Source organism: Kogia breviceps, chromosome 13 (genome assembly GCF_026419965.1).
Source record: "Kogia breviceps isolate mKogBre1 chromosome 13, mKogBre1 haplotype 1, whole genome shotgun sequence".
Classification (NCBI taxonomy): Eukaryota; Metazoa; Chordata; class Mammalia; order Artiodactyla; family Physeteridae; genus Kogia; species Kogia breviceps.
Window position 1 is genome coordinate 76,335,857 of NC_081322.1, and position 27,641 is coordinate 76,363,497.

Sequence of the window (27,641 nt, forward strand, 5' to 3'; positions counted from 1 at the left end):
TCCCAACCACTGCGCCACCAGGGAAGCCCTAGAGCTCCTTTATTTATAGTTAGTTGGGAAATTAATATGAGTTAAAACAATTAGGTATTTGGAGAGCAGTAGCAAATCGTTGTGAAGGGTTAGACAAGCTTAGTGGGATTGTAGTGAGGAAAAGTGACGGATTATGCTGACGAATTAACACGTGGTGAGGGCGTGGGGGGTGGCAGCTGAGAGTAGATCCGGACTGGTGGGTACAGACGTGCCATTTACTCACTTTATCATTCCCTTTTTCTTCAGTTCTTCTGGGTGGAGAAGTTCATGTGTTGGTGTTTAGGTGAGAAGGGTTAGATATGCATGAGTCCCCCTCTCCCTGGAGGTTTCGCAGTGTCTAGGGAGAAAAATGTTTCCCCTCATTCACAACCGTTAGATGAAATGCAAGGTCTTGTCCTCCTGGAACAAAAGCGCTCCTCGTCCGGTCTCTGTAAGGTGGCTTATGAGATGAAAGGATATGGTATTTGAATGCTCTCAGAGTTCCAAAGGAAGAAAGAAGAAAAAAGCACTGGAATTTACGAGTGAGCCTCTCGTGTTCCTTATTTAGCTCACGGTTTCCAGGAATGGAAATGGTGTCAAATGCTGGGGAATTTCAGTCAAGCTCATCGATCTATTAAAGAATCATTTCAGAAAAGTTTGGGTAGTTTTGCCTTTGAGCTTACGTGCATAAGAAACAGGTTTTACTGGCGCCTGGATTGTGATGATAAACATAATAGCTTGTGTTTCCCCAGAGCTCTAGAGTTCAGATTGCGGGAACAAGCATTACCTTATTTAATCCTCACAACCATCACTTGAAGTAGAGAACTTGCGTGCCTTGTCTAAGACCTCATAGCCGTGAGCAGAGAGGCCAGGACGCATCCCCGAGTTTCTGACACCTGACCTTGTGCTCTTTCTTTCCATCCTGCCTCTCTTCCTAAGCTGCTTGACCCAGCAAGACCTTTAGGACATTAAAGAACTTTGTCTTATCTCAGCTAAATGCCTAACAAATTAATGATGTTCTTCTTCAAGTCGTCTCCTCTGGAGGTGCTCTTTTTTTGATCAAAAGAACTTTACATACAATTATTATGCCACTTTGAAGTTAGAAATGTAAGGAAGCCATCTTTGCTGAATCAGACACGTCTATTTATAGTCGCATTGCAGAGTCTGGGGTGGGGAGTGATGGGTGGAAAAGAAGGCTGGGCTTTGAATCAAGAGTCTTACACCAGCACCAGCACCAAACTTGTGTGACTTTAAACAATTTTCTCAACCTCTCCGAGCCTCCATTTCCTCCTTGATAAAAATGGAGGTAATCTTAACCACCTCCCTGGGTTTTAGTAAAGGCTGTTTGCAATGATAATTCTCTTAGTGATAACAAGAGCAACAATGATAATAACAGATCAGTCATTACTGAGCACATGCCAGGCACTGATCTAATCACATGTGTTAACTCCTTTCACCTTCGCAACGGAGCTGTGAGGTTGGCACTCGGATCATCAGCTAGAGAATGTGAGACACAGAAGGCTGTGTAATTTGCGTCAGTGACATAGTAAATAAGTGGAGAAGCCAGGGTACACAGGAAAGCAAATAACATGGAGCTTGACGCATGCTAGTTGAATCTGGTTCCATATAAGGCAGTGCTACTCCATTACATATTAAATACGCAAAATGCCCAAATTCACTGATAACGATATTCAATTTGAAGAGCAGACTTTAAAGAAGCTGCTGATTTCACAGAAGTGATGTTGTTTTGGCATGTCACTTTCTGTCACAGACTTTGGGGCCATGGTTTCATCCTGTGGGTCCCTGGCTAATAAGAAGTGGACTCATGTGTCCCCATGTTGATTCATACTCCGAACTGTGGACCCTTGACTTAATTGAAATCTTTCCTGACTTAGACCCTTTAGAAAACGCAGCAGTATAATTGTGGTCACCACACTAACAGATTAGTGATTCACTAGTAAGAATGGTGTTTTAATTTTTTCCCCTTGAGCAAATGCCATTTCTGATGTAGTTGATATTAAAATAGAGCTGATTTAAAGGTAGAAGAAGGAGGTTTCTAGATAAAGCATGAAGAAAAGGAGTCATTTTGTTCAGGTTATTACTTGGATTTGAAGGATCCTAGTGGACATTGTAGAAATCAGGGAGAAGGATGTCGAGGCCAGCTAGCCAGGCTAGAGAGGAGCTTCTTTTCTTCTTTCTCACTCTTACTCTGCATGGTTTTCAAATCTCAGGATCACAGAGGAGCGCTTCCATTGTACTGGGATGGTGGACAGAAAAATGCATTTAACATGGGCTTGAGGGCATCTCTCTTACCATCCGTTAAGGGAATTGCCAGTCTTATCTGTGGACTTCTAGAAACCTCTTTTTATAGTTAAAGGTGGCTGTGCCATTGCTCTCTGATAAACATCAGATTTTTCTTTCTGATTTATTTCCTTTCTGTTATATGGAGGTCGAGGTACTACCTATCAGCTTAGCCATCAAAGCCTGTAAATTGATATGCATCAGAGGTCCACTCAGGATGACTCAGTCTGTGAGTAGGTGGTAAAAGGCATCTTTGAATCCCAGTAGTCAGCTGGGTCATGGAAATGTCATGCCATGTGACGGTACAGAAGAAGGACGTCTAATTATTGTTTGCACGTAGGAATCGACTAGAGTTTTCCAAAAGGCTGGCCTGCTCTGTTGTTCACCCTGTGTTGGCAGGGTAGGAAGGCAGATTCTCCTTCTTTGCTTTGGTGTCACAGTGACTGCATCTTCCTTTTCTGACAGTCTTTGGTGATGGCCATTGTCAACTCACCCTACTCACGTCAGCCCTCTATCCATTTCACATCTTAACCTGTCGTTTAAAATACGGTTGCATTTATGTGTACATGGAAGTACTCCCAGCCCCTGATCACTGAGCTGACTGCAGCAGAGAGAAAATATAAACTGGGAGAGGCTGGGTGAGTGACTGGAGGAGGCATGGCTTGGCATTTTGCTATGTGCTCTTTATTCATTTGCTCAACGAATGTTTATTGAAATCTGTGTGCCCGTAACTAATCTAGGGACTTAGCGTAGTGAATATGTGATTGTTAAAAACGATCTCTTAGAAGGACACAGCCAACTATGGTGAGAATTTCAATACTCAAAGAATATTAAAATAGGAATAAAAAGACAGAAATGCCAGGGTGTCAACTTATCCCATGGTTCTCTAAGTTAGGAACCAGTTGCCTAACGGAGAGTGATTTTAGGGGATCTGTACTTTGCTAGAAAAAGCAGAAGAGGCAGGCTACGTGCAGGGAAATCTTTTCATCTGGCCTCTCATGGGGTTTCCTCAAAAACGACAGCAGTTTTGGGCTGGGATGAGGGCCAGAACTTGAATGTGAGATTAATGAGTTGAAATCTACCCTTTGAAAGCTGTAACCTTCAGAATGATGTTTCTGAAAAGTGAGAATTGGGAAATAACAAAGAAAGACCCAAATCAATGAGAATGATATTCTGGTGGTTGGAGCCATTGGCGACGAGAGCCTGATTATGTCTTAGTGTAAGTAGACAGGTAAATAATAAAAGAGTTGGGATTTATTAGCCAGAAACATGGGAAGCTTTACCTGTGGCCCAAATGATTTTAGTCCCACTATGTCAGTTGCTCACACACGTTCATTAGGCCTCCTCTGACCAGGGAAAAACAGCCAGGATATACTGGAGCTGACATTTGGACACATTTTGAGTCGACATCCTGTGCTCTGTCTACTTCTCACTGCCTTTCTCTTAATTCTTACTAGGTGAGCACAAGCTCTACTTTGGAGTATTTATAAATCTGATTATGATTGTCCTTATTGAGGAAAATCAACCCTGAAATATTAGGAAAGCTTGCCAAAGACATGTAGTCATGGAGCAAAACTCTGCATTTATTTCCTGGTCTTGTTCAGCACTCTGCAGTGTTAGGGAATGGTCCACAAGACCATCCTCACTTCTGACACCAGTTGCAAGTTCCAAGGTCCCCAAGACCATACTCCTGTTTGACAATTTGCTAGAAGGACCCACAGAACTCACTTAAAGTTGTCATACTCACAGTTAAGTTTTATTACAGTGAAAGGCTACAGATTAAAATCAGCCAAGGGGAGAGATATGTGGGACAGAATCCAGGAAATTCAAACGCAGAGCCTCAGGCTGTTCTCTCCCAGTGGTGTCATGGACAGTGTTGATTCCCTTAGCCGTGATGTGTGTGTTATGTACAGAGTAGCCAATGAGGGAAGCTCACCTGAGCCTGGGGGTCCAGTGTTTTGATTGGGACCTGGTTACGTAGACGTGGTTGACTGTGCATGTAGCTAACCTCAGTCTCCAGACCCTGGGGATATAGAGCTGATACCACGTGACCTGAAGTCCCCCCCACCCCCCCGAAATCACACCGTTAGACTCTCTTGCATGGCCCACGGTCCCCGGGTAAACAAAGGCACTTTTATCAGGGAGGCATTCCAAGGATTTAGAGCTTGCCACCTGGGATTCTAGGGCAAAAACCAGACCTCCTTTAGGGCAAGGTTAAATTCTTTACTACACTCTTAGAAACAGGATGACCATGAGAATAATGATAATGGTGATGACAACAGTAATTGCAATAAAACATTAGGAAAGAAGAAAGAGATGCCATTATAGGAAGAACCACATGCATCTTGCCTTTTTGGATGCTTCCCCCCTCCGCCCCCCCCCCCCAAGAAATGAATGATTGTTATTTTATAAAAGACTTGGTGGAGGAGGTACAGGCTTTAAAGGGCAGTGGACCTTTAAATGGTTGGCATTTTCCAGTGATTGACTGTGATTTTTATGGCCTTTTCTTTTTCCATTAAATTCAGAATGAAAAGCTGATCAACCCTATATTAAAAACAGCTTTACATTCTTTTGTGTTTAGACTTAAATGGACGGAAGAAAAAATATGAGTTAAAGACAATTCGACACATGACTTTTGGATTTCTATATCTTTAGCAAAGGGAGTCACAATCAAAGAAGCAAATCTCAGAAAGTTTAGAAATGGGTTTCTTTCATTTAGACAAGATTCCTGTATTTGTAGTAAATAATATTGTTCTTCATTGATAATGGGACCCATGATGAAATAGTTTCCTTAGTGATTATAAAGTGGGAGATTATAATTTTGCTGAATTTACTCCATTGATTATTTACTGTGGTTGGATTACTTATGTGGACCTTATGTTGAGGGAAGTGCAAGTGTACGGATTGTGAGAAACCCATGAGTAAGTGAAGGAAGAATTAAATGCCAGTAAGGTTGAATCTGGTGAGGGCAAATGAACTGTTCTGCTGCATATAAACCAAGGTTAGAATTTGGGTACAAAATAACTTAATCTAAGAGCAGTGGTCTGAATCTCTAAAATAGATTAATGGGACTGCTCTCACCAGCAGAACAAATTAATCTTGGATAGTCAAGAAAGTAAATAGACAGAATAGTGTCAGTGGTTTTAAGTTGAAGGTGGGGGAACCAGGATGCAGTTAAGGCCTTCAGGAATTCATGTTGGCAGAAGTCATTATAAGCACAGCAGGCACAAACCCTCACCCAAAGCAGATTCATAAACCTCTTTTCAGATAATGGAAAACAGGATCAGTTCTGCTGTGCCCTGTCAGCAAACGAACCTCTCTAAAGATAAACCCTCTCCCTTCCCCCACAAAAAGCAGGGGAAGTGAAGTATTTCCGTGATGAGTGATGATGGCCCTTGTGGTGGTGAATAATGCCAGTGGCTGCAGGGAGCGAATCCCAGCATCACACAGGGATGGGGTCGCCCCCGAAGCTGTGTTCCTCAGGGCTGATTCACTGCGTGCCCCTTTTCGCCTCCTGTGTGACCCCGATATTCAAGCCAATGAAAGTTGACGGTGTGATTTTTAAATGCTTAGCCAGTTCTTCGGGTGAGGCTATTTTGCCATTTGGAACAGTTTTCAGGTGTTGCCATCACGTTTGAAAAGAGGTACCTACTACCTACCCTTCCATCGTTCTCATGTATCTAATCTTTGTTGGATCTAGAAATTCTTCTCATAGAGCCCGTTAACTCTAGTTCACGATACTGTATTGTATGTTTGAAAGTTGGTAAGAGAGTAGATCTTAAAAGTGTTCATCGTAAGAAAAAAATTGTAACTCTTCGTGGTGATGGATGTTAACTAGACTTACCGTGATGATTATTTTGCAGTATATACATATGTTGAATCATTGCGTCGTACTCCTGAAGCTAGTATAATGCTATATGTCAATTGCATCTCAATATTTTAAAAAAGAAATTCTTCTTTCTCTACCCGATCACTACTTGCCTGATTCCCATGTCATCTGTTGAATGTCAGGCTTTTGGGAAGAAGCATCAGGTAGCCATGTAAAACGTGTGCGAGGTGACTTAATTTGCCATCGTTTGGCGGTGAGCTTCGGGACCAGGAGCAGGTGGGCCCTGTGAATGTGCATTTTTAGGAAGTGACTAGTGCATTGATTGGGGTGACAAAGAAGGAGGCAGCACACGGGGAAGTCGCTGACCGCCATGGATCCCCAGCCTTCAGAACCCTCCCCTGCTGTTTCTCTTCACCCCAGTCGGTACTCCGTGTACGGGGTGGGTGGTACTTTTCTGGCAAGTAGGTAGAGCATCCAGCGTTCTGCTGGGTGCCCTTATTCGGAGCTTACATGATCTACACAATCACTGTGGCTGGTGGCACCATTCACCGAGCTGCAGTTTTAAGCATTTCTTTGGAAAGTCCTTTTGTCAGGAAATACTTCTAATCAAAGGGCTACCACATAATATCCATTTATCTTGTTTATCTTTTCCAGTGACTTGAAATGCTTGCAAGAGCATGAGTGCGGTTTAATCGTGCACAGAGCAGCGACTTGCAGTGATACCCTGGTCTCTCCTTTTCCCCGTTTCCGTTGGACCCGCCTTCCTTAAAGCAGAGCAGTGTCATCACTGAGTGTAAAGGATGAATCGCTTCACTTTGAGCGACTAGGGAAGGGTCCCAGACGCCTGCCTGTGGTGTTAATTACAAATGGCGCATCCATCTGCCGCCTCTGGCGCAGACCCCAGCAGGCAGGAGGGGGTGGCAGCTGAAAGCCACGGGGCCCAGGAGGGATCCGGGACAAGAGCTCGGAGAGAATGTGGCCACTGTGAGGCCATGCCCTGTGCCAGCGCCACACGGCCAAAACTCCAGAGCGAGGAGGGACCTTTTGTTCTCATAATGCTGCCAGGTCCCTTCAGAAGTGTACTTTGGCTTCATTCTCTCTTAGGAGTCTCTCCATAAATCAGGCGGCTGCATGTCATATAAAGTCAGGTCTTCACGGTCACTGGAAATGTTTCTTTTCTTTCAATTGCTTCTTTGATCTCTTCTGTATGTGTGTGCACGCGCACATGCCTCCCTGACCCCTCCACCCCTAGCATCCTAGGCTCCGCTCTTCTCCGGGTGCCTCTCCTTTTCCCTAACTCCCCCAGGTGGCCTAATGTTCCAGTGCTGAAAGTCTCGAACCTTCTAGAACCTTCCTCCATGGTAGCTGGAGCCAGTTGATACTTCGTACAATTCCACCCTCCCCCATTGATATACAAAGATTCTCGTGTTGCCTCTCTCTGCTCCTTCACTTTAATACCTCAGCTGTTTGAATTAATTGCTTCATACACACATTTCTTTACTTTGCAGACCTTTGCTGAGCACCTCCTGTGTATTAAGCGCCACGCTAGGAAAACAAAGAGGAGTTGGATCCTTGCAACCAAGGAGTGACAAGTGTGCACATGGCTTATCTTGCCTGCTTTTTAACTACATAAATGATACTTTGCAAGTTTTCTTCTTTAGCCTGCTTATTGTCCCAACATGGGATTTCTGAGATTTGCCCATGTTGACACAGGAGGCTCTAGTTTATTCATTTTTATTGCATTCCTGTGCAGTAACATTTAAAAAAAATGTGTGTAGTCATCTTTATTGTAATTCATGAATACATTAGAAACCGACATGGATCTCTTTAGTAAGACATCTAGATTCTCACGGGCATCTGCTTTCCACTCGTTAGAAAATCCTCTGTTTATTTGAGAATGGTAAAAAAAAAAAGGCCAATATCTTAGTGTCATTATGACAAGTCTTCACCTCATAGGATGCCTGAAGGGTCGCCAGGCCTCCCAGGTCCTGAGACTATACTGTCTTAGCAGACCTGCCCACACTCAAGTGTCTTCTGGAATTCCTTATAAATTTCAGTGGGCACCTGGGCAACAGAACATGCTATTACTCTGCTGGCTTTTAAGGTGCAGTTCCAGGGTTAAATAATTGTGCCCAAACTTAACATTTTCAAACTCTTCAGGCTTATCTTCCAAAAATAGTGTATTACTCACTTTACCAACTTTCCTTGCCAAGTAAAGGACCCCAAAGCATTAAGTGTTAACTGCAAAGAAGTCAGGCGAGGTTTCTCTTCTCTCCCCAAATCAAGTTTTTTGGAATCCCACGAGAATGCAAGGACTGCAAATGCAGGGCGATAGTCTTTCCCGAAAAAAGCAATAACATTCGTATGTTTGTTTGTTTTTGCGGTACGCGGGCCTCTCACTGTTGTGGCCTCTCCCGTTGCAGAGCACAGGCTCTGGACGCGCAGGCTCAGCGGCCACGGCTCACGGGCCCAGCCGCCACGCGGCATGTGGGATCTTCCTGGATAGGGGCACGAACCCGCGTCCCCTGCATCGGCAGGCGGACTCGCAACCACTGCGCCACCAGGGAAGCCCCCATTCTTATGTATTAATATACTAGAATACACTTATCTTCTCTTCTGCTGACACTCACTTAGGCTGTCTTCATTCACAGACGACATGATTGTCTATGTAGAAAATCCAACAGTGTACAAAAAAGTTACTAGAACTAATAAGTGAGTTCAGCAAGCTTGCAGGATACAAGATAAATATTTTAAAATCTATTGTATTTCTATATACTAGCAGCAAACAATGAAAAATTGAAATAAATGCATACCAGTCACAATAACATAAGTATTAAATATTGAATACTTAGGAATAAATATGACAGGAGATGTGTAATATTTGTAAACTGAAAACCACAAAATGTTGCTTAAAGCAGACTTAGATGGGTGTAGAGATATACCATTTTCATGGGTGAGAAGATTCATTATTGTTAAGATGTCAGTTCTCTCCAAATTGATCTATAGATTTAATGCAGTCTCAGTGAGAACCCAGTAGGTTTTTAATTGGTAGGCATTTACAAGCTAAATAATTCTAAAATTATTAAGGAAATTTAAAGGACCTAGAATAGTTTTGAAAAAGATTAATAAATTTGGCTGATTAACATTACCTGATTTTAGGACTTCTTATAAAAATCTGTCCTTATCAAGACTGTGGTATTGGTTTAAGGACAGACACATAAATAGATCAATGACCCAGCCATTCCACTCCTAGGTATTTACCCAAAATTAATGGAAGCATATTTCATACAAAGACTTGTACGTGATGTTTTAGCAACTTTATCTGTAATAGCCCCAAACTGGGAATAACTCAAATTTCCATCAACAGGTGAAAGGGTAAACAACTTGTGATACTTCTCGAAAGTGGCATGCCACGTGGCAGTAAAAAAGAAATGAACTATTAATACGTGCAACAGTATCGCTGAACCTCAAAATAATTATGCTGAGCTAAAAAAGCCAGACTAAAAAGTATATAGTGTTACAATTCTGTTTATAGAAAACTCAAGAAAAATGCAAACTAATCTATAGTGACAAAAAACAGATCAGTGTTTTCCTGGGGTAGAAGGAATAGGGGGAGATGGGAAGGATTGCCAAGGGAAATAAAGAAACTGCTGGAGGTATTGGATAGGTCCATTATGTTCACTGTACAGATGGTATGCTCATAGTAATTTTATACTTTAAATATGTCTAATTTATGGCATAACAATTATATTTTAATAAAGTTGTTTACAGAAAAGTCCCTGGAATCCTTTTAGTGTTGAGAGCTTCTTTCCCAACCATTCTACTGAAACTTCTCTCCTCCAGGACACAGTGGCCCCTTTCTTGCCTAATCCAATAGCTCTGTCTTTGACTGACTCAACCTCTCATCAGCAATTCCTTCTGTTGGCTTTAACCGCACACTTTCTTCACAATATTGTAAATCAACTATACTTCAATTTTTAAACATTTTTAAACGTTTTAAAAATAAAGTAAAACAGCACACTTTCTTGAGTTCTCTTCTATCTCATTGGTTCTTCTTTTTAAGGTGTCCTTTGCTGGCTCCAACTCTTTTGCCAGATCTCACTTGTTAGAGGGCCTCTGGCCTTGGTTTTGGCCTTTTCTTCCTCTCTATTTACACTTTCCTCCGAAATTTTCTCATCTGGTTTTGTGATTCCAAGTATTGTCATCTTATGCTGTTTGATAGAATTTTCCGAGATGATGGAAAAATCCTATATCTGCATTGTCCAATGTGGTAGCCACTAGATGTATATGGTTATTGAGTATTTGAAATGTGGCTGCTGTGACCAAGGAAGTGAATTTTAATTTTTATTTATTTTAATTAGTTTAAATTGAAATAGCCACATGTGGTTAGGGGCTGCTGTATTGAATAGCCTGCGTCTAGATCATTGTGTTTACGAACTACCGGTGGTAACCATTAAGTGGTCTTGACCTGTATTTTTTTCAAAATATGAAATAGAATAGAAAATATCTTACATGTAGTAAAAGTTATGTTTTTACATAAAACTTTTGTTTCCTTCTTGCATCGCTGTGTACTAGGTTGCTATAACCATGGATAGATCGCATAGAGATTTTTAGGGTTTTCTGTTTGGTTTTGTTTTTAGGTGAAAGCCACTGATCTAGATGCTGGTGATGTCCATATTTATGTCTTCAGCCATGAGCTGAGACCTGAAGTTACATTTACCTGACTTCTTGACATTTACCCTCAGGTACCTACTAGGCAACTCAAGTCTGTAAACTTGTTTTTTTCCTCCCCCATCTCAGTAATCGTCACACTCTTCTGCCAGTGTTCTGCTGAGGATCAGTGACCTTCATCTCCTTTTTTCCTGTTCCTGCTCCCTGCACCTACTCCCACTTTCAGTCCAGCAGCAAGGTCTAGGCTCTGCCTCTGCAATGGATCTCAGATCTACCCATTTGTTTCCATTTTGGCTTCCATGGGCTTACTCTAAGCCACTGGCATCCCTTGCCTGGACCATTGCAACAGCTCCAAACTGATCTCTCTTTCACTCTTGTCTTCATAAAACTCATTCTTCACATAGCAGCCAAAGGGATCTTTTAAAACCCTAAACCAGACGATGTTGCTTCTCTACTTAAAGCCTCCAGTGGTCTTCCATTACACCGAGGATACTCCCTCGTGGCCTTACTGTGGCCTACAAGGCCCTGGTGCGCTAGCCCTCGCACCTCCAGCATGGCGTCCATCGTGTTCACCTTGGCCTTTCTGCACCAGGAACACCCACTTCCTTGCTTGTTTCTCTGCAATGACTCTGCACACGTGCCATGACCCAGACCCCAGATCTTCTTCAGGCTGGCTCTCTTTATTAATTCAAGTTTCAACTCAGAAGTCATTTCTTCAAAGGGGCAGTCCTTCTTTGACTAAATTAGTGTCCCCAACCCAAGTCTGAGTGATCTGTTTTGGAAGTGAATGAGATATGTTGTTCCTTATATAAAGTATTTTTGAGTAATATAAGCCAAGACCCATCAGTCAGTATTTTTGATTAGAGATCCTTGAATCTTCTTTGAGAATCATCTGTGATCAACAGAATCTTTCTGTGCAAGTGGTGTTATCAAGTTTCTCTCTGAAGAATCAATATTGGTCTTGCTGTTTTTTAACTTAGCTGAGCATCTCATTATGCAAATTTATTGAATGGTTTAAAATATGTACAATACAGTTATATTAAGTTATAGACATATAAATTGCTTTAATATAAAACTTAAAATTAGAGGTTTTCATTAATGTCAATATATCATAAATATAAGATGCATTATTTAAACTTTTTAATCACTGAGATTTATGTACAGCATGACCAATTTTTGGAGAAAATTTGAATTTGATTTAAATTACCAAATCGCTTTTCTCTTGAAGAAGAAAGGTCTGTAGTTTAGGGTACATTATTCCTTATGTGATTTTAGCCTTTATTTTTATAATGGTCTTTATGAAAAATATGTTATTAAAATAGTGCAGAAATATGACCAGAGTTAAAATAAATGATAAGGTTTGTGATTTTGACCTCTGCTTCAAAAAAGAAAAAAGAAAGGAAAGGAAAACTACACTCCAGTGCTGAAATTTTCACAGCAGTCATTTGAGTAACAGATTGCAAAAACAATGAAATTAAAACTGTATGCGCAGTATCCTATGTATTGTTTAAACCACATGGTAAAGGGGGCAACAGGAAATGCATTTAACTTTACAAAATGAAAATTGAATATAAGTGGGGAAATTTGACATTATTTCATCCTAGAAAGTTCTTAAATTAGATAAAAGTAGTGTTCAGAAAACTAAAATAGGGTGTCATCTTACCTCCTGTGTATTCCATTGTGTCCAAGTTCAGAAACAGTGGTGATTACTACTGGATAGCTCTCCAAAGGGAATAATTCAAATTGCAGGGAGAGATTTATACACAAAGATGTTAATTGTGGCATTATTTATAATTTTGAAAAGCCAGGAACCAACCAAATATCCAGTGATGGAGGAATTAAGCAGACTGTAGAACATCCATATAATAAAGGACCGTATAACCATTACAATTAATTTTTTAAAAGACTAATGTTGTGGGGAAAAGCCTTGACATAATGCTAAGTGAAAAAAAGATATATTTATATAGTAGGATCTTAATTAGGTAAAAATAATTTCCATAGAAGAAAATATGTTAATAGTGGTTCATTCTGAAGAGTAATTGTTGCTGGTTTGTATTTTCTAGGTTTTCTAGAAAAAGCACATGTTATTTTTATAATAGCAAAAAGATTATTAAGAAAAGAAATCGTGGTGGCCAATAAAATACTAACTATTTAAGCATATTGTGTTTTAGAGCTGGAGAGAAACACAGGGATCATTTAGTCTGGGTGCTATGACTCGGGGTTGTAATTGGTAGGCGAGATTGTCTGGGAGCTGTTTTTCAGAGGCCTTAACGGAGAGGAAGGCTCTTTAGTGCTTTTGCTCTGGGATGCCCCTACTATGCACAGTTCTGTCGTGCACTGGCTGTCCTTTGCTGATCAGAAAGTCTGACTGGCTGTCAGCTTTGCTTCAACAAATACGAAAAAGGAGGACAAAGTAATTGTTATCTAATAAATGTGACATTTGATAGGCAAAAACTTTAATACATGAGGCAACAATGAAAGGTTGCTGAGGGTTTAAAGTGGGAAGCATTCTAGGTTGTCCTCTATTTAATCTTTGGGTTTTCATCCATGAATAGTCACGACATCCTTTTCGTGGGTCTCCCCCAGCATTACCTTGTAAGTGAAATTAGAACAGAATAGGAACGATAGGGTGCATGGCATATAGTAAGTATTCATTCTTTAAATTCTTACTTCAGGTATGTTTTTGTATATACTGGGTTGTAAATGTAAACGTGTCTGTTTTTCTTTTCAAACTGATTTGTAGTCAAATAAAGTCAAGAGACTGTTACTGTGATCTAGACCAGTGGTTCTCAGTAATCTTCTGAGACCAGAAGCATAGGTGTCACCTGGGAGCTAGTTAGAAATGCAAATTCTCAGGCCGCACCCCAGACCTACTGAGTCAGTAACTCTGGGAGTGGGCCCAGCACTCTTTGGTTTCTATAATAAGGTCCCCCCGAACCGGTGATTCTGATGTGCGCTCAAATTTGAAGACCACTGGTCTAGCCTTGCTGTTTCAGGTGTGGTCCAGAGACTAATGCTGGCATCGCTTGGCAACCAGCTGGAAATGCAAAATCTTCAGCAGCAACCAGACCTACTCATTCAGAGTCTACATGCTCCCCAGGATTTGTATGCATGGGTTAAAGATTTAGTAAAGGTTGGGAGGAATTGATCTAAACCACATAGGCCTTCAGGGGCCAAGTGGTTAATGTCAGTGAGTAAAGGCAGCTTGGTTTTCTCTCGAAAGAGTACAACAGTGAGCAGGCAGGGTGGTGTGAAGCTTAAGCATCTTCATTTGTTTAAAAATGTCCTATATTGTACCAGTTAACACACCCAACTAAGCTCATCAACTTAGGTTAACTGCAGTTGACATCAATGACTTCAAGCAGATTTTAAACCCACATTTTAACAGCGTGACCCCCTCATAATAACTTCTTCTGATCTCTTAGGAATTTATCAAGGAGCTGCTCTCCCGGATCAGAGGCATGAGGAAACTAAGCCCCCCGCAGAGGAAGACTGTATAATTCCGGACCAGGTGGAGCTCCCCTGGAGACCCAGGAAGGGATTTCGACTTCACGAAGACTTTTATTAAAGAAGAGTTGTCCTTATGAGCAACTTTTTGGGGGGTAGGGAGGGGTGGTATCTATTAGACATTTATTCAGGAACGTTACTTTTTTGTTGTTGTTCTGAAAGGTTTTGTTGGTGTGTAATATTTTAATAGCAAAGACATCATCACTCTGGTTTCAGCCCAACCAGGGATTAACAAACCAGGCAGACATGCAGGGATGGGCTGGGCCAGGCATCTTCTTGGAGAAACCAGATGTTTAGGACCTAACGATACAGGGCTGATGGTTTTCTTAGACTTTTTTCTTAAGTTGTACATTTGACTCAGAAGTTGAATTTCTCGTGCTTGCATATATCTTCAGGCAACTAAGTTAACATGTTGATGTGAGTTTTATTTCACACTGATGGAATAAACTTGTGGTTGTCCTTTCCTTGGAGGTCACAGCACGTATGTTTTCAAGAGGCCACTAGGTATTCTTCGTGTGAGTGCTGGAGACCTACAACATTCACTTTTATGCACCAAAGTGAAAGAATTCAGTGTATCCGTTATTTTAATGAGCTGCACTACAGCATTGTGGGGTTGGTCAAGGGCTTAATTTATGGACTTCGTATCATTGTTAATCGGATGCTTTGCCAGGTTATGTACTTATTGCCTCATTTGTGGTATTATTCAAGTTTCCTGAACCCTTTCTTTGAATGTTTATTCAGATTTCTAGAGAAATGCCCACGCTGCCTGAGTGGTGTTTTGCAGTGGAACAAGGAAGCGCCGCGTAGCAATTCATTCTCTGCTTTCAACCAAATACTATGTATTATTATTCTCTCTCCATGAAAGCAGGTCATAAGGAAGTGAGCAGATTACGTTTCTTCCTCCTTAGAAGTAGATCTGGTCACTGGTGACCGGGCAGCATCAGAACAAGGGCCGGGTGAGCAGATGTAAAAGGGAGAAAGCCTCACCTCCTCTCAAGAAAGTGGATACAGGAGCATTTGCTGGTTTGGAAGCATAGTGGAGATTTCATTTCTGGCTTCTCTTAGTGGCATGTGGTGAGGACTCTGGCCCTAATTGTGCACCCTGATTCCTTTGCTCGGAGCAGAGCGTGGGATGCCTGCCTTGCCCCTCTCAGTTCTATACCAGCTCCTTGGAGAAGGATCAAAATGCAGATGGATATGGGCGGGGTCAGAGGTCAGAGGAAAAACTCTTGCTTTCCTCCAGGAGGACTGCCTCCCCACAGAAACCCCCCATACTGTAAGGTGTCTCTAGGTGGCCCTGTCAGAGGACAGGGGTCAGGCATTTTATATCAAGGGTGCTCTGAACATATTTTATTTTTTAAAAGAACTATGTTTGTGAATTTTATGTACACTGGCAAGCTTTTGAAAATGTATTTAATTTTGTAATGTTTACCAATGATTTATTTACAAGCTATTTACGCAAATAAATGAAGCTGCTTACAGTTCTGCTTACGTGTTTGCCTTGGAAAAAAAACAACATTGACATGATGATTTCACTTTGTCAGATGCTCTGCAGACAAGGGTGCCAAGCACCTATGTCTAGCTTTTCATTTTCAGGTCTTTTGTCATTTGATCCTAGACCTCACCTGAGGTGTCTCCAGATCAGGCAGTGAAAGCAAAGGGGCCGGGACATATCCCCGGCTTGAGAAGGAAACGGAAAGTGACTCTGTGCCCTTGGCCCTGCCTGCCTTCTAGGCCAACCCTCTCTCAGGCCACGCCCCTTGCATTTCACTAAAACTCCCTTTTGCCCATCTGGTGTAAATCCTCAAGATTTCAGATTACTCAGATATTCCAATTATTGTTAGAAACCCATGCACCCTGTGAGTACAGAAAAAGCAGAATTTGCAGGGCTTCTGTTAGGCTTGACCAGCCCAAGTTACGGTCTTCAGAGGAAATAAGAATGAACTTTTCCTCCAAAGGCCTCTGATCCTACCACATCACACATTGCCTGCCTTTCCTCCCTGCCCTTGCTCAGGGGCTGCCATCCCCTGACCCCCCCTGAGCTCAAGCCACAAGCTTGGACCTCCTCCTCGGCTCTCCGTCCCGGTCCCAACACACCCTTAGTCTCCAAGCTCTTTCCCCACCAGCCACTCAAATCTGCCCCTGGTGGAATCTTGCCTTGATTCCTGCAAACACCTTGGAATTGGCTTTCCCCTGGCCGGTCTTACCTCCCTCTGAGCTGTTCTCCACACAGTAGCCAGAATAATCGTTCTCATCACTCTACCCGCCTACTTAAAACCCAAACCCTTCTGACTTCCCTACAAGGAATCGGTCCCTGCCTCTCCAGCCTTCTCTTTTGGCCTTAGACTAATGTCCAGTCCGATTGAATTCCTTGGGGTGTCTGGAAGGTTCTCTGTATTTTTTTTCCTCCAAAGCTTTGCTAAAACTATTGCCCGGGTCTGGAACACCCTCTCCACCAACAGGCTCTCTCTGGAGAGCTGGATTGGACCCCTCCTAAGTGTGTGCACAGCTTCGTGGCATGTCTCCACGGTATTACTACTGGCTATTCACCTGTTACCTCTTCTGTTCGACTCTAGGATCCTTGAGGTTGGAACTGGGTCTTATAAATCAAGCCCCTGGTGTTTGCCAATTGAATAAATATGATAAAAAATTCTTCAAGAAAACTCAACTGCTTCCTTCCCAGCTGGGAGAGTGATTCTTAGACCTGAGTGTACGTTTGAATCACCTGGGAAGCTTTAAAAACAGCTGATGCCTAGACCCCAGTCCTGACCAACTTAATCAGAATTTGTAGGAGCAGAGCTCAGGCAGTTTTTAAGGTCCCCAGGTTGAGCGGCCCTGGGCCACTGGGTCATTCTTGTGTAGTCTGACGCACACAGCTGATCACATGGCATCCTGCTTGTGCTGTCACGGCAGGTGGCAGCTGTGACATGAGCACATTAACCGTTTCTCCTTGTGTTTTCTACTGGAGGGGAATTAAAGCACAGCCCTAGGGAAATGACTCCAAAGTATCCAACTTCTGTGTCCATTTACAACAGTCATAATAATAGTGCCCATTTCTTGATCATTGTGCTAAATGCTTACCTGCCTTATCTCATTAAATCTTGACATTAATCTCATGAGGTGCGTTGCATTATCCTCACTTTACAGATAAGAAAATCAGCTCAGAAAGGTTAAGCAGCTTACCTGAGGTCACACAGTTACAGAGCTGAGATTCAAACCCTTATCTTCCTCTTACAGGGGTTACTCTCAGTCCCGTGCACAGGAGTGAAAGCTGGGAACTCCATCTACAGTGAGCCGGGCCCCTGAGCTGGCGGGGGCGCGTGGGGAGGCTCTGTGGTCAGAGGAGTCCTCAGCCACCTGCCGGTTCTCTCTCAGTTCTGAGAACGAAGGGCTCCCAAGCTGTAGGCTCTGTACTGCAGCTCCTCTGTTTCCGGGCTCTTATGCCTTCTCTCCTAACAAAAAGCTCCTGGGCTTGGCCTCAGCAGCTTGGCATGGAGCACCCTTTCATCAGTTTCCTGAGAGAACAAAATTAGGAGAAAGAGCAGCCCAGGTAACGTGGTTTCCAATTCTTGTAACACACCGATGTTTGATTTTCATTTACAGCCCGGAGTCCCTGTGAAGGACTTGCTTGCCTGAGGATGAATTGTTTGTGTAAGACTGGATTGTTCTCCACCTGTCTCGGCTGTGCGGATGTTCCCAGCACAGCACACCAGACGGGCACCTCAGTGGAGTACTGATACGAGAACGACTGCAAATTAGGTCCTGGAAATCTGTTTTTCTGGTGCTTTTATTGGCTCCGTTGAATAAATAAGGCCAGATTTATCTCTGATACATATTGCCTTTGGCTTTAGGCTCTTCAAGTAGGGTGTATTAAATGACCTGGCTGGTTGGGGTTCACCTTGTTTTGGTGGATTCTAGAGGTAGGAAGTCCTATCAAACATGGAGATTTTTTAAAAGGGCACTTTTAACGTTAGTGCTGTTGATCACATTTATACACACACACGCACATATATATATATAAATCAGTGTTATCCTTGTAAGCAGACAATTCTACACGGGTCTCTCATGTTTCTGCATGTTTGTGGGCAGACATTGCCTTAGTTATGGACAAATGTTTTCAATATGTTTGTATGTGCAGCAAACAGCCTTGGAGGATAGAGATTAATGTTTCTCCCTCTAAAGCAAAAAGCACATGAGCTTACTGCCCATTCTAAAAGATGCAGGTTCCAGGGACTTCCTTGGTGGCCCAGTGGTTGAGACTCCATGCTTCCTCTGCAGGGGGCACCGGTTCGATCCCTGGTCTGGGAACTAGGGGAAGCCAGTGGGGCTGATCCCGTCTCATTCACACACTAGCTCAATGGGGAGGTGGGTTCCACGTCCCTTTCCTCTTCTGCTTTTTGTGGTGAGTTCCGCCCATAGGTTCTGAGGATCACAAGCCTTTGGTATAGATTTAACTTCAACAGGCTCAGCCTCACAGGTCTGCTTCAATGGCCAAAGCCCTTTGCCTAATCTGTGCACACTCGGGGCTGACAGGACACCTGGAGAAATACCTTCCTCCTCTTTCCTCTCCCATCCCTTCTAGCATCTTGGTTAGGTCATCAAACAAGCAAACACGTGAAAGACAAGCATGTGAACACTGGTGTGCAACGCAGAGCAAGGAGTGGAAGAAAAGCCCACACTTTATCATCCTGTCCCTGGGAAAAAAACCGAGGGAAGAAAGGATACAAATGATGCCCTGGCCCTCAACAAACCACTTTTCTGTACATTCTTCTGTTGTTTCCTAGGTGTGCAAAGAAAGAAAGTTATTCTGTTATATTTGGGCCAGGAATTTAAATTCCGTAAAATATTTTATAACTTCTAGGAGGAAGCTCTAAATTGCTCTTTTTGCCCGTGTTTTATCATGAGTCTCATTTAATCCAAGGTGCTGCTTCGTAATTTATGATCTTTATGTGGAGGAAACGTGAAAGATACTTCATAAAACCACTCTACAAGCAGGCTGCACATTTAATGTTCGGAACAGAAATTGCCCTTTCTTAAGCCGTCTCCCAGCCTTCCACCGCAGTGATATCAAGAGTGACTCATCCATGTATAGGATGAACCAGACAAAGCAATATTTCTAATGAGCTGCAGACCCTGAAGGCAGAAACCCTTTAAGAGTTGAAACTCTCATTTTATTGCCAACAACAAATATCAAACTGAACGTTAATTCAGTGATGATCGTCTGGGGAAAAACGAGCAGAAATGAAGAGGTTTTAAACGGATAACCAATCGTTAATCCAGTCAACTCCCTCAAATACTAACTTCATTACTAAGGGGGTCATTATTTTTATGTTGTCAGAGTTTCAGTGAAAAGTCCTTGGGGGTTACTTATGAGTAATTGGGAAAGTAAATATTGATGTCTGCCATGGATGTTTTATCACTAACTCTTCAGGTCTTTATACGGGATTGGTTGAGTCTGGAAATTGCATTGGTTTTCCACCCAAGGCTTTGTAAGAGCTTTTATTTATTTATTGTTTTTGTTTTATTGGAGTACAGCTGCTTTACACTGCTGTGTCATTTTATGCTGTACAGCAAAGTGAATCAGTTATATGTATACATATATCCCCTGTTTTTTTGGATTTCCTTCCCATTTAGGTCACCACAGAGCACTGAGTAGAGTTCCCTGTGCTCTACAGCAGGTCCTCATGACGCAAGAGCTTTTAAATTACCTGTAGTTGTCAGATGGGATTGTCTCCTCAGGAAAGTGGATGGAGCGCTGGCCCACCTCGCTCTGCATTTCAGGTTTTTAAAATAATGTTGCTGCCTCCTCTGGTCTCCCCCTTTCATTTTAAATGGTGGCCCTGAGGCCAAGTTATAGTGCCGTTAATTTTATTTTGTTTTTTTTAATTGAAGTATAGTTGATTTACGACTGTGTTAATTTCTGCTGTACAGCAAAGTGATTCAGTCATACATAGATATATACACACATTCTTTTTAAAATTCTTTTCCATTATGAGTTATCACATGATATTGAATATAGTTCCCTTAGTGCCACTTATTTTATAAGAACGACTCCTATAGGAAGCAAGCTTAGGTTATTATAAGGGGTAGGGTTAGCAGCGCCTACTAGAAGAGTTTTCAGCAGCTATGGGGCGGCCGCTTGGCCCCCGCCCTCCTCCACATCACAACCCTCCACCACATTCATCAGAGACCCAACAATCAGACATTTGTTCTCCTTCAAGTTAACCAGCACATACTCTTGGTAGGGATCTTGAACTTTATAATCATCTTTGCTTCTGGCAGATTCCTTATTGATGGGGAGGGTCTGGGTGTGTGAGGGCTGTGTATGGGCCATCACGTCTTTTGGCTCCCATCTTGTGACATAAGCCTCCCCAAACAAAGTAAGGGCATCACTCATAATTAAAAAATTTAAAATAGCAAAACTAAATATGCATTGAGGCAGGCCCTCCCTTGGTGCTAGATGAAGCAGTCTGTGATTCTGGTACATCGATCTGCGTATTTACTCCACAGAAAATTTCATGCAATACAAATATCATAGAGAAAGGTCTAGCTCAGAACAATACCCGAGGGGCCATAAGATTGAAGTTTGCAAGGGGGTGGATGGGGCAGGCACCTTCTTCTCTGGGATAAGGTCCACAGTGGGCCTCAAGTGGGCTCTAGGTGGGTTGGCAGAGTAAAAAAAGCACTTGGCTCTGTCACACCCCAGCCTGGGGTCTTTGGGCAACTGATTCTGTCTGGGCTTCTGTTTCCTCCTCTTAAAATTAATATTTGCCTTAACTATCTTGTGGAGTAGAAAGGTGCAAATGAACAATAAATGTAAAAGGTCGGGCACAGCATAAACATCAACCAGAAGCAGGGGACTTCCCTGGTGGTCCAGTGGTTAGAGCTGTGCACTCTCACTGCTAAGGGCCCACGTTTGATCCCTGGTCAGAGAACTAAGATCCCGCAAGCCGTGAGGCACGGCCAAAAAAAAAAAAAAGAAAAGAAAACCATCTACCAGAAGCAAGTAAGTATGGTAAGTATGTTCATCAGATCGGAAGCTTGAGTAGCTGAATCACAGTAGCGTTGGGCTTGGAGCCAGCCCCAGCTCTGCTGCTTACTAGCTCTATGTGATTTCAGGTGCTGCCTTAAGTGTCCGCCCCTTGCTTTCTTTATCTGTAAAGTGGGAAAGCAACCGGATTAGAGTTTGTATGTATATTAGCATATATAAACATACAGCACCCTACTATTATATAATTAGAGAGATACTGCATGTAGTTACTTAGAATACTTTAATTGCTCATTTTCAGTTTTAAAAATGATGATCTCGGGCTTCCCTGGTGGCACAGTGCTTGAGGGTCCGCCTGCCGATGCAGGGGACGCGGGTTCGAGCCCTGGTCTGGGAAGATCCCACGTGCCACGGAGCCGCTGGGCCCGTGAGCCATGGCCGCTGAGCCTGCGCGAAAGGAGCCTGTGCTCCGCAACGGGAGAGGCCGCAGCAGTGAGAAGCCCGCGCACCGCGATGAAGAGTGGCCCCCACTCGCCGAAGCTGGAGAAAGCCCTCGCACAGAAACGAAGACCCAACACAGCCAAAAAAATAAATTTAAAAAAAAATTTTTTTTTTTTTAAATGATGATCTCTACCCCTAAGACCCTTGCTTCTTCTCCTCCCTCTTCCGTCTTGATCTGTTCCCATCGTTGATCTGATTCTGCTCAACCACAGGTGTGAAACCAGGGGCAGTTCAGTGGAATTGACAGAACACCTTAAGTCTGCAAGGCCACCATCAGGAGTCTCTAGAAGCAAGACTGGAGCACCTGTCTGTGAGGGACAAGTGTCTGTACCCCACAGTTCTCAAGCTCTCCAATTCCATAGTTAGAAGCTTGAAGGACCTGAAAGAACTTTTGATTTGATCTTTGTTGTCTGTGTATTACACTTTCTACTCCTTAGTACTGAAATGTGTTTGTATCATTCCTCCCTCTTGGGGGGTCATACTTGGCTGGGGGTGGAGGTGGCCATTGAGTAAGTACCCTAAATCCAGTAGCCATCTCCATGGGGGAAAATTATGGGTAGGACAATGGACATCCATAGCTAAGTTTCAAAGAAGGAGAAATCCCTCTAACAAGGCACACATGTTTTTTTCCAGCATTTCTCAGGGCCGATGTTTTTTTAAATCAAGGACAAGGCTATGGAAAATCGTCTTTAGTTAAACCTGCAGTCAGTCCCTCTAGGGCTTTGTACTGTGTTCACCTCTTAAATTATACACTCCAATTAGCAGAATCCTTTCTCCTAGCCCCGAGGTTTTATTTGCAGGTCTCACCATACTCTGGCAGCTCCAATCTGTTTCATTCTGTCTGGAAGCATCATCTGTATTATTTCTTCCCTGGCTGCCTGAGGCTGCATTCTTCTTCTCTCCCAGTGTGTCTTACTTTTCCTGTAAAGGGCCAGATCATAAAAATTTTCAGCCTTGTGGCCACAATGCTTTTGACAGCCTCTGTCAATTCTCTCCCTACACCCTACCCTCCAACCCAACTTCTTCACAATCCTGTAAAAATATAAAAACCATTCTTCATTTGAGGACTGTACACACAGTACGCTGGCAGATTTGGCCAACTTGCTCGTGCATGGTCCTGCTCTGAGCACCACCAGGATGAGGCTACCTGTGTCTCTAAGCCTGTTAGATACTGTCAAATGCTCCTGAGATGATTCTGGAGAGTCACAAAATCTGTCACCTCCCCTTTCTCCCTGATAGTCCATGACTCCCTCCCTCCCTCCCTTCCATCCAGTATGCTCCTTGCACGTTTCATCATTTTTATGGGAACCTCTTGCATGAACTCAGATTTTTTTAAAAAAATTAATTAATTAATTTTTGGCTGAGTGGGTCTTTGTTGCTGTGCGCAGGCTTCTCATTACGGTGGCTTCTCTTGTTGTGGAGCATGGGCTGTAGGCACGCAGGCTCAGTAGTTGTGGCACACGGGCTTCAGTAGTTGTGGCGCACGGGTGCAGTAGTTGTGGCTCTTGGGCTCTAGAGTGCAGGCTCAGTAGTTGTGGCGCACGGGCTGAGTTGCTCCGCGGCATGTGGGATCTTCCCAGACCAGGGCTCGAACCCGTGTCCCCTGCATTGGCAGGCGGATTCTTAAACACCGCGCCACCAGGGAAGCCCTGAACTCAGATGTTTATCAATTACCTTTGAGGAGCAGAGTGCCAGAGTCACTCTTCTCCATAAAATTCTTACAGAATGAGGTTTATCCCACTTCTGGAAACCGGTGTGTGGCCCGAGCAGGTGGTACAGTGTGGAAAGGCTTCCTGTCTCTCGGAGCTAGAGCCCCAGAACAGATGCTGCTTGGGGACACGGGGCGGGCCAGGCAGTGTTCACTGGATGCAGAGCCATAAATGTGTTTGGATTACTTGGCATCTTAATGATGCATACTAATGAAGGCTTTTAATTTTTATGATTATCTAGGGAAGAAAACATATGGGGAATGGTGGTAATCCTGGAAGACAAAGACATTAACACAGAACAGTCTTGAAAACACAAAAGAAAAATATGACACATCTTGAGGGCTGAGTGTGAAGTCAATATTTGTAATGAAAAGTGTATGGTAAGGAGCTTTGAGAAAATGGAGGAATTCCAGACCACAGGCTGCAAGGCTTCAAACAAGCTCACACCAGTCGCACTCGACACGTTCTAAGTTCGAACTATGATATTAGAGGAATGGGTTGACTCTGTTGGATTTGAGAAGAAAGCATTTTGTTCTCAGAATTCATTGGTTGGCCTGGATAAAACCCGGAAGACCAGGGAAATACTCAGTGGCCCTGTGGCCCTACAGGTGTGATGTCGTTTGGCTTTTGTTGTCATTGGCTTAAAGAGGAGTAAAGAGAAGGGCTTGGATGGAGGCTGCTCCCCAAACACCTGAGACGGTGACTGCCGAGGGCTCCGTAATGCAGGGGCGGAAGCACACGGAGTCACCAGGGGGCTCCTGGAGGAACCCAGCTAAACCGGCGGCTTGGCCTCCGTGTTGTGTAGACCAGGAGGTAACTGCAGGGCGTCCCAGTGACAGGGGTGCTGCTGGGTGGTTTGGTGGCTGACTTGTCCACACCCCTTTGCAGGCGGCACACTCGCTGGGTTCCCCGGCACTCTGTGCCCCGCGTCTCATGCCCTTACCACATGCAACCTACGAGGAGGCGCCCCTCCCGCGGGACACGGCTCCTAACCCAGCCAAAGGCTGTACATCTCCGAAGGCCTATTTCTGGCCCAGTGGTGGGTCGAGGGGTCCCCTCCCCGCCTCTCAAATCACAGGGGGCTGCTCAGCCGGAGCTCAGGGACATCCTGAACCAAGATCCCAAGGCTTCGGCCAGTAGTTTCACTGCACGGCCCGGGAGCAGGCACTCTGCCTGTCGGTTTTCGTGGTCACGCTGTTACCTCTGCTCACCCGCATGACCGGCCAGTAAATCGGGAGACGAGGTGTTGACGCAGGAATATGACTTTATTGGGAAAGCTGGACTGAGAAGATGTCAGACTACTGTCTCCAAAAAAGCATCTCATCGGCGTTTGGATGCCAGTTTCTTTTATAGAACAGAGATGGGGAGGAGGTGGGGAAGTAAAGTAAAAAAGGCCACAAGTCTTGCAAATATCCGCCCGAATGGCCAGCCTCCGGGTGGGGATGTGTTAATTTCTTCTTTCTTGCAGCCATCCACAGGTGGACTGGGTCCGGATACTTCCCTGAACAAAGGCACTTTGGTTTAACATTCAGGCAGAGGGGCGGGGTTCCCCGAGGCAGGCCATTATGTAGAGACAGTATCCATTTAGTGAACAAAAGCAACAGGAAGCAAAGGTTAAAGTAAAAGAAACGGGTCCTACTTGGAGTCAGGATTGGCTCTTCCCTGTTACAATGTGTCTCCTAAGGAGATTGCAGGGTTGACGGAAAATACCTTCTTTCCTCTGTCTCCATGCCAACAGAGCGCACACAGGTGCTGCCTGCCTGCCTCTGTCTTCCCCGATGCCCCGCGACGTGTATTGATCACCTCCTGGCCCTGACTCGCCGTGACCTCCTGCTGGCTCGTCTTCATTCATTCCCTCTGAGGCCGAGCACCGTCTTTTTATTGTCCCACTTTGAGGCCAGCTGTGCAAAGTTGGAAAGGAAAAGAAATAGTCACATATCACCTGTAAGAAATATGCCCTTGGAATTTAATAACTGATACTGGTGTGGCATTGTGTTTAAAAAGTATTTTCATCTGTATTATTTGATGCTTATCACATCAACTCTATGAAATAGGTGAGGCAAATACTATTATTAAAAAAATTTTTATTGTTGCTTTATAAATAAGGAGTTTAAAGCTTGAAGAGAATTTCTGAAGGTAATTTTTATGTCTTCCAGAAATTTCTGAAGTTTCCAGAGCTGGTATGTGATGGATCTGGGACTCATACCCAAATCTTCAACTCTTAATCTTGAGATTTTTGTTGTTGTTCTAATATTTTATTTTATTTTATTTATTTATTTTTTTAACACTTTATTTGAGTATAACTGTTTTACAATAGTGTGTTAGTTTCTCCTTTACAACAAAGTGAATCAGTTATACTAATCTTGAGATTTTTAAACAAAACTATTGTTCCCTCAGCGTTCGCCAGAGAAGCAGAACCAATAGAATACACACATACATATACACATATGCATATATCGATACAAATGTGTATGTGTATATATGTGTATGTATAAAATTTATTTTTTAATTGCAGAATTATGTATTATCAATATAATATTATTATTTATTAATATTATATTATTATCTTAAGGATTATTTTATGTGATTGTAGCAGCTGGCGAGTTTAAAACCTTTTGGGCAGACTGGCAGGCCAGAACTCAGATGAGAATTAATGCTTCAGTTTTGCGGCAGAATGTCTCTTCTCTGGGAAACTTCAGCTTTTGTTCCTAAAGTCTGGAACTGATTGAATGAGGCCCAGCCACACTATGGAGCTTACTCTCCTTATTTACTATCAACGGCTTTTAGAAATTACCCACATCTACAAACTACCTTCTCAGCAACACCTAGATTACTATTTGATGAGATCACTGGGTACCACAGTCTAGCCAAGTTGACACATAAAACTAACCATCACAACGATATCCTAGAAATCCCCCTAGTATAAGTCTCAATTTTGTGGTAAGCAGGAATAAGAGTTAGCACAGAGGGACGAAAATGAGATTGAGGGTTTATGCACCGGCCCATGTTCCATGGACGCTGTGTCCCCTGCAGGCAGGGTCTGCATCAAGTTCAGCTTTGCTTCCCCAGTGCCCAGAAGATGCCTGGTCATGAGAGGCCATCAGTGAATACGGGCTGAAGGGATATATGTGAACCTTCCTTAATATCTCAGAGACGCTGATCATGGAATTAATTTCATCTTATAAAATTGGTGGCTTCCAGGTCTTTCTAGCCGTAAGAGATGCGCTCAGGTGCCCGACTGCCAGGGATCGAATCACGGCATTCCCATTTACTCTCTGTACCACCTTAGGCAAGTAACTGAACCTGTCTGGCTGTCTTCCTCAGTTGAAAAATGGGGGTGACAATTGTATTTACTATGTACGGTTGTTGTGCAAGTTAAATGAGTTAATACATGGGAAGGACTCAACTCAGTGCCTGGCACATAGAAATAACCAATAAATATTAGCTATCATTCCCATTATTATTTACACATCTATCTTCGACTCTTTTGCTTTGAGCCCCACATTCTTCACTTGTAGGAAGGCCAGAGTTCCACAAATGCTTCTTTCTTGAACATTTCGTAGATTCCTAGGTTACCACTGCTAATCGTGCAGACTGGAAGCAGTATGCTATTTAATAATTTAAAAGACATTACCTTATGGGAGAGAGGCCCTCCAAATTAAAATCATCAAGGATAGCTTAGTATATTAGTTTGCTAATATACTAGCAATATACTGCTAAGGCGAAGTGCCACAAACTGGGTGGCTTAAACAGAAATTTATACTCTCATTGTTCATTAGGTCAGAAGTTCAAGATCAAGGTGTTGACAGGGTTGGCTTCTTCTGAGGGCTGCAGGGAGAGTCTGTTCCATGTCTCTTCCCTAGGTTCTTGTAGCTTAGCCTCAGGTGTTCCTTGGCTTGTAGAAGGCTGGCTCCTCCCTGTGTCTTTACATGGTCATTGTCTTCTATGTGTGTCTGTCTCTATGTCCAATTTTCCCCTTCTTGTAAGGACACCAGTTATATTGGGTTAGGGTCTGTCCTAATGACCTCATCTTAACTTGATCATCTGCAAAGACCCTATTTCCAAATAAGATCACATTCACAGGTACTGGGGTTAGGATTTCAATGTCTTTTGGAGGGGACACAAG

At 43.2% G+C, this 27,641-nt stretch overlaps 1 protein-coding gene across 1 annotated transcript in view; it reads left to right on the plus strand.

Annotated features, from left to right (window-relative positions):
- PPP1R14C (protein phosphatase 1 regulatory inhibitor subunit 14C) overlaps positions 1 to 15,798 on the plus strand; it is a 79,838-nt gene extending 64,040 nt beyond the window's left edge. Inside the window, exon 4 of the mRNA XM_059083496.2 lies at positions 14,236 to 15,798. Coding sequence (XP_058939479.1) covers positions 14,236 to 14,310 — 75 coding nt within the window. The 3' untranslated portion in view covers positions 14,311 to 15,798. The remainder of the gene's footprint in view (positions 1 to 14,235) is intronic.
- Positions 15,799 to 27,641: the final 11,843 nt, after the last annotated feature.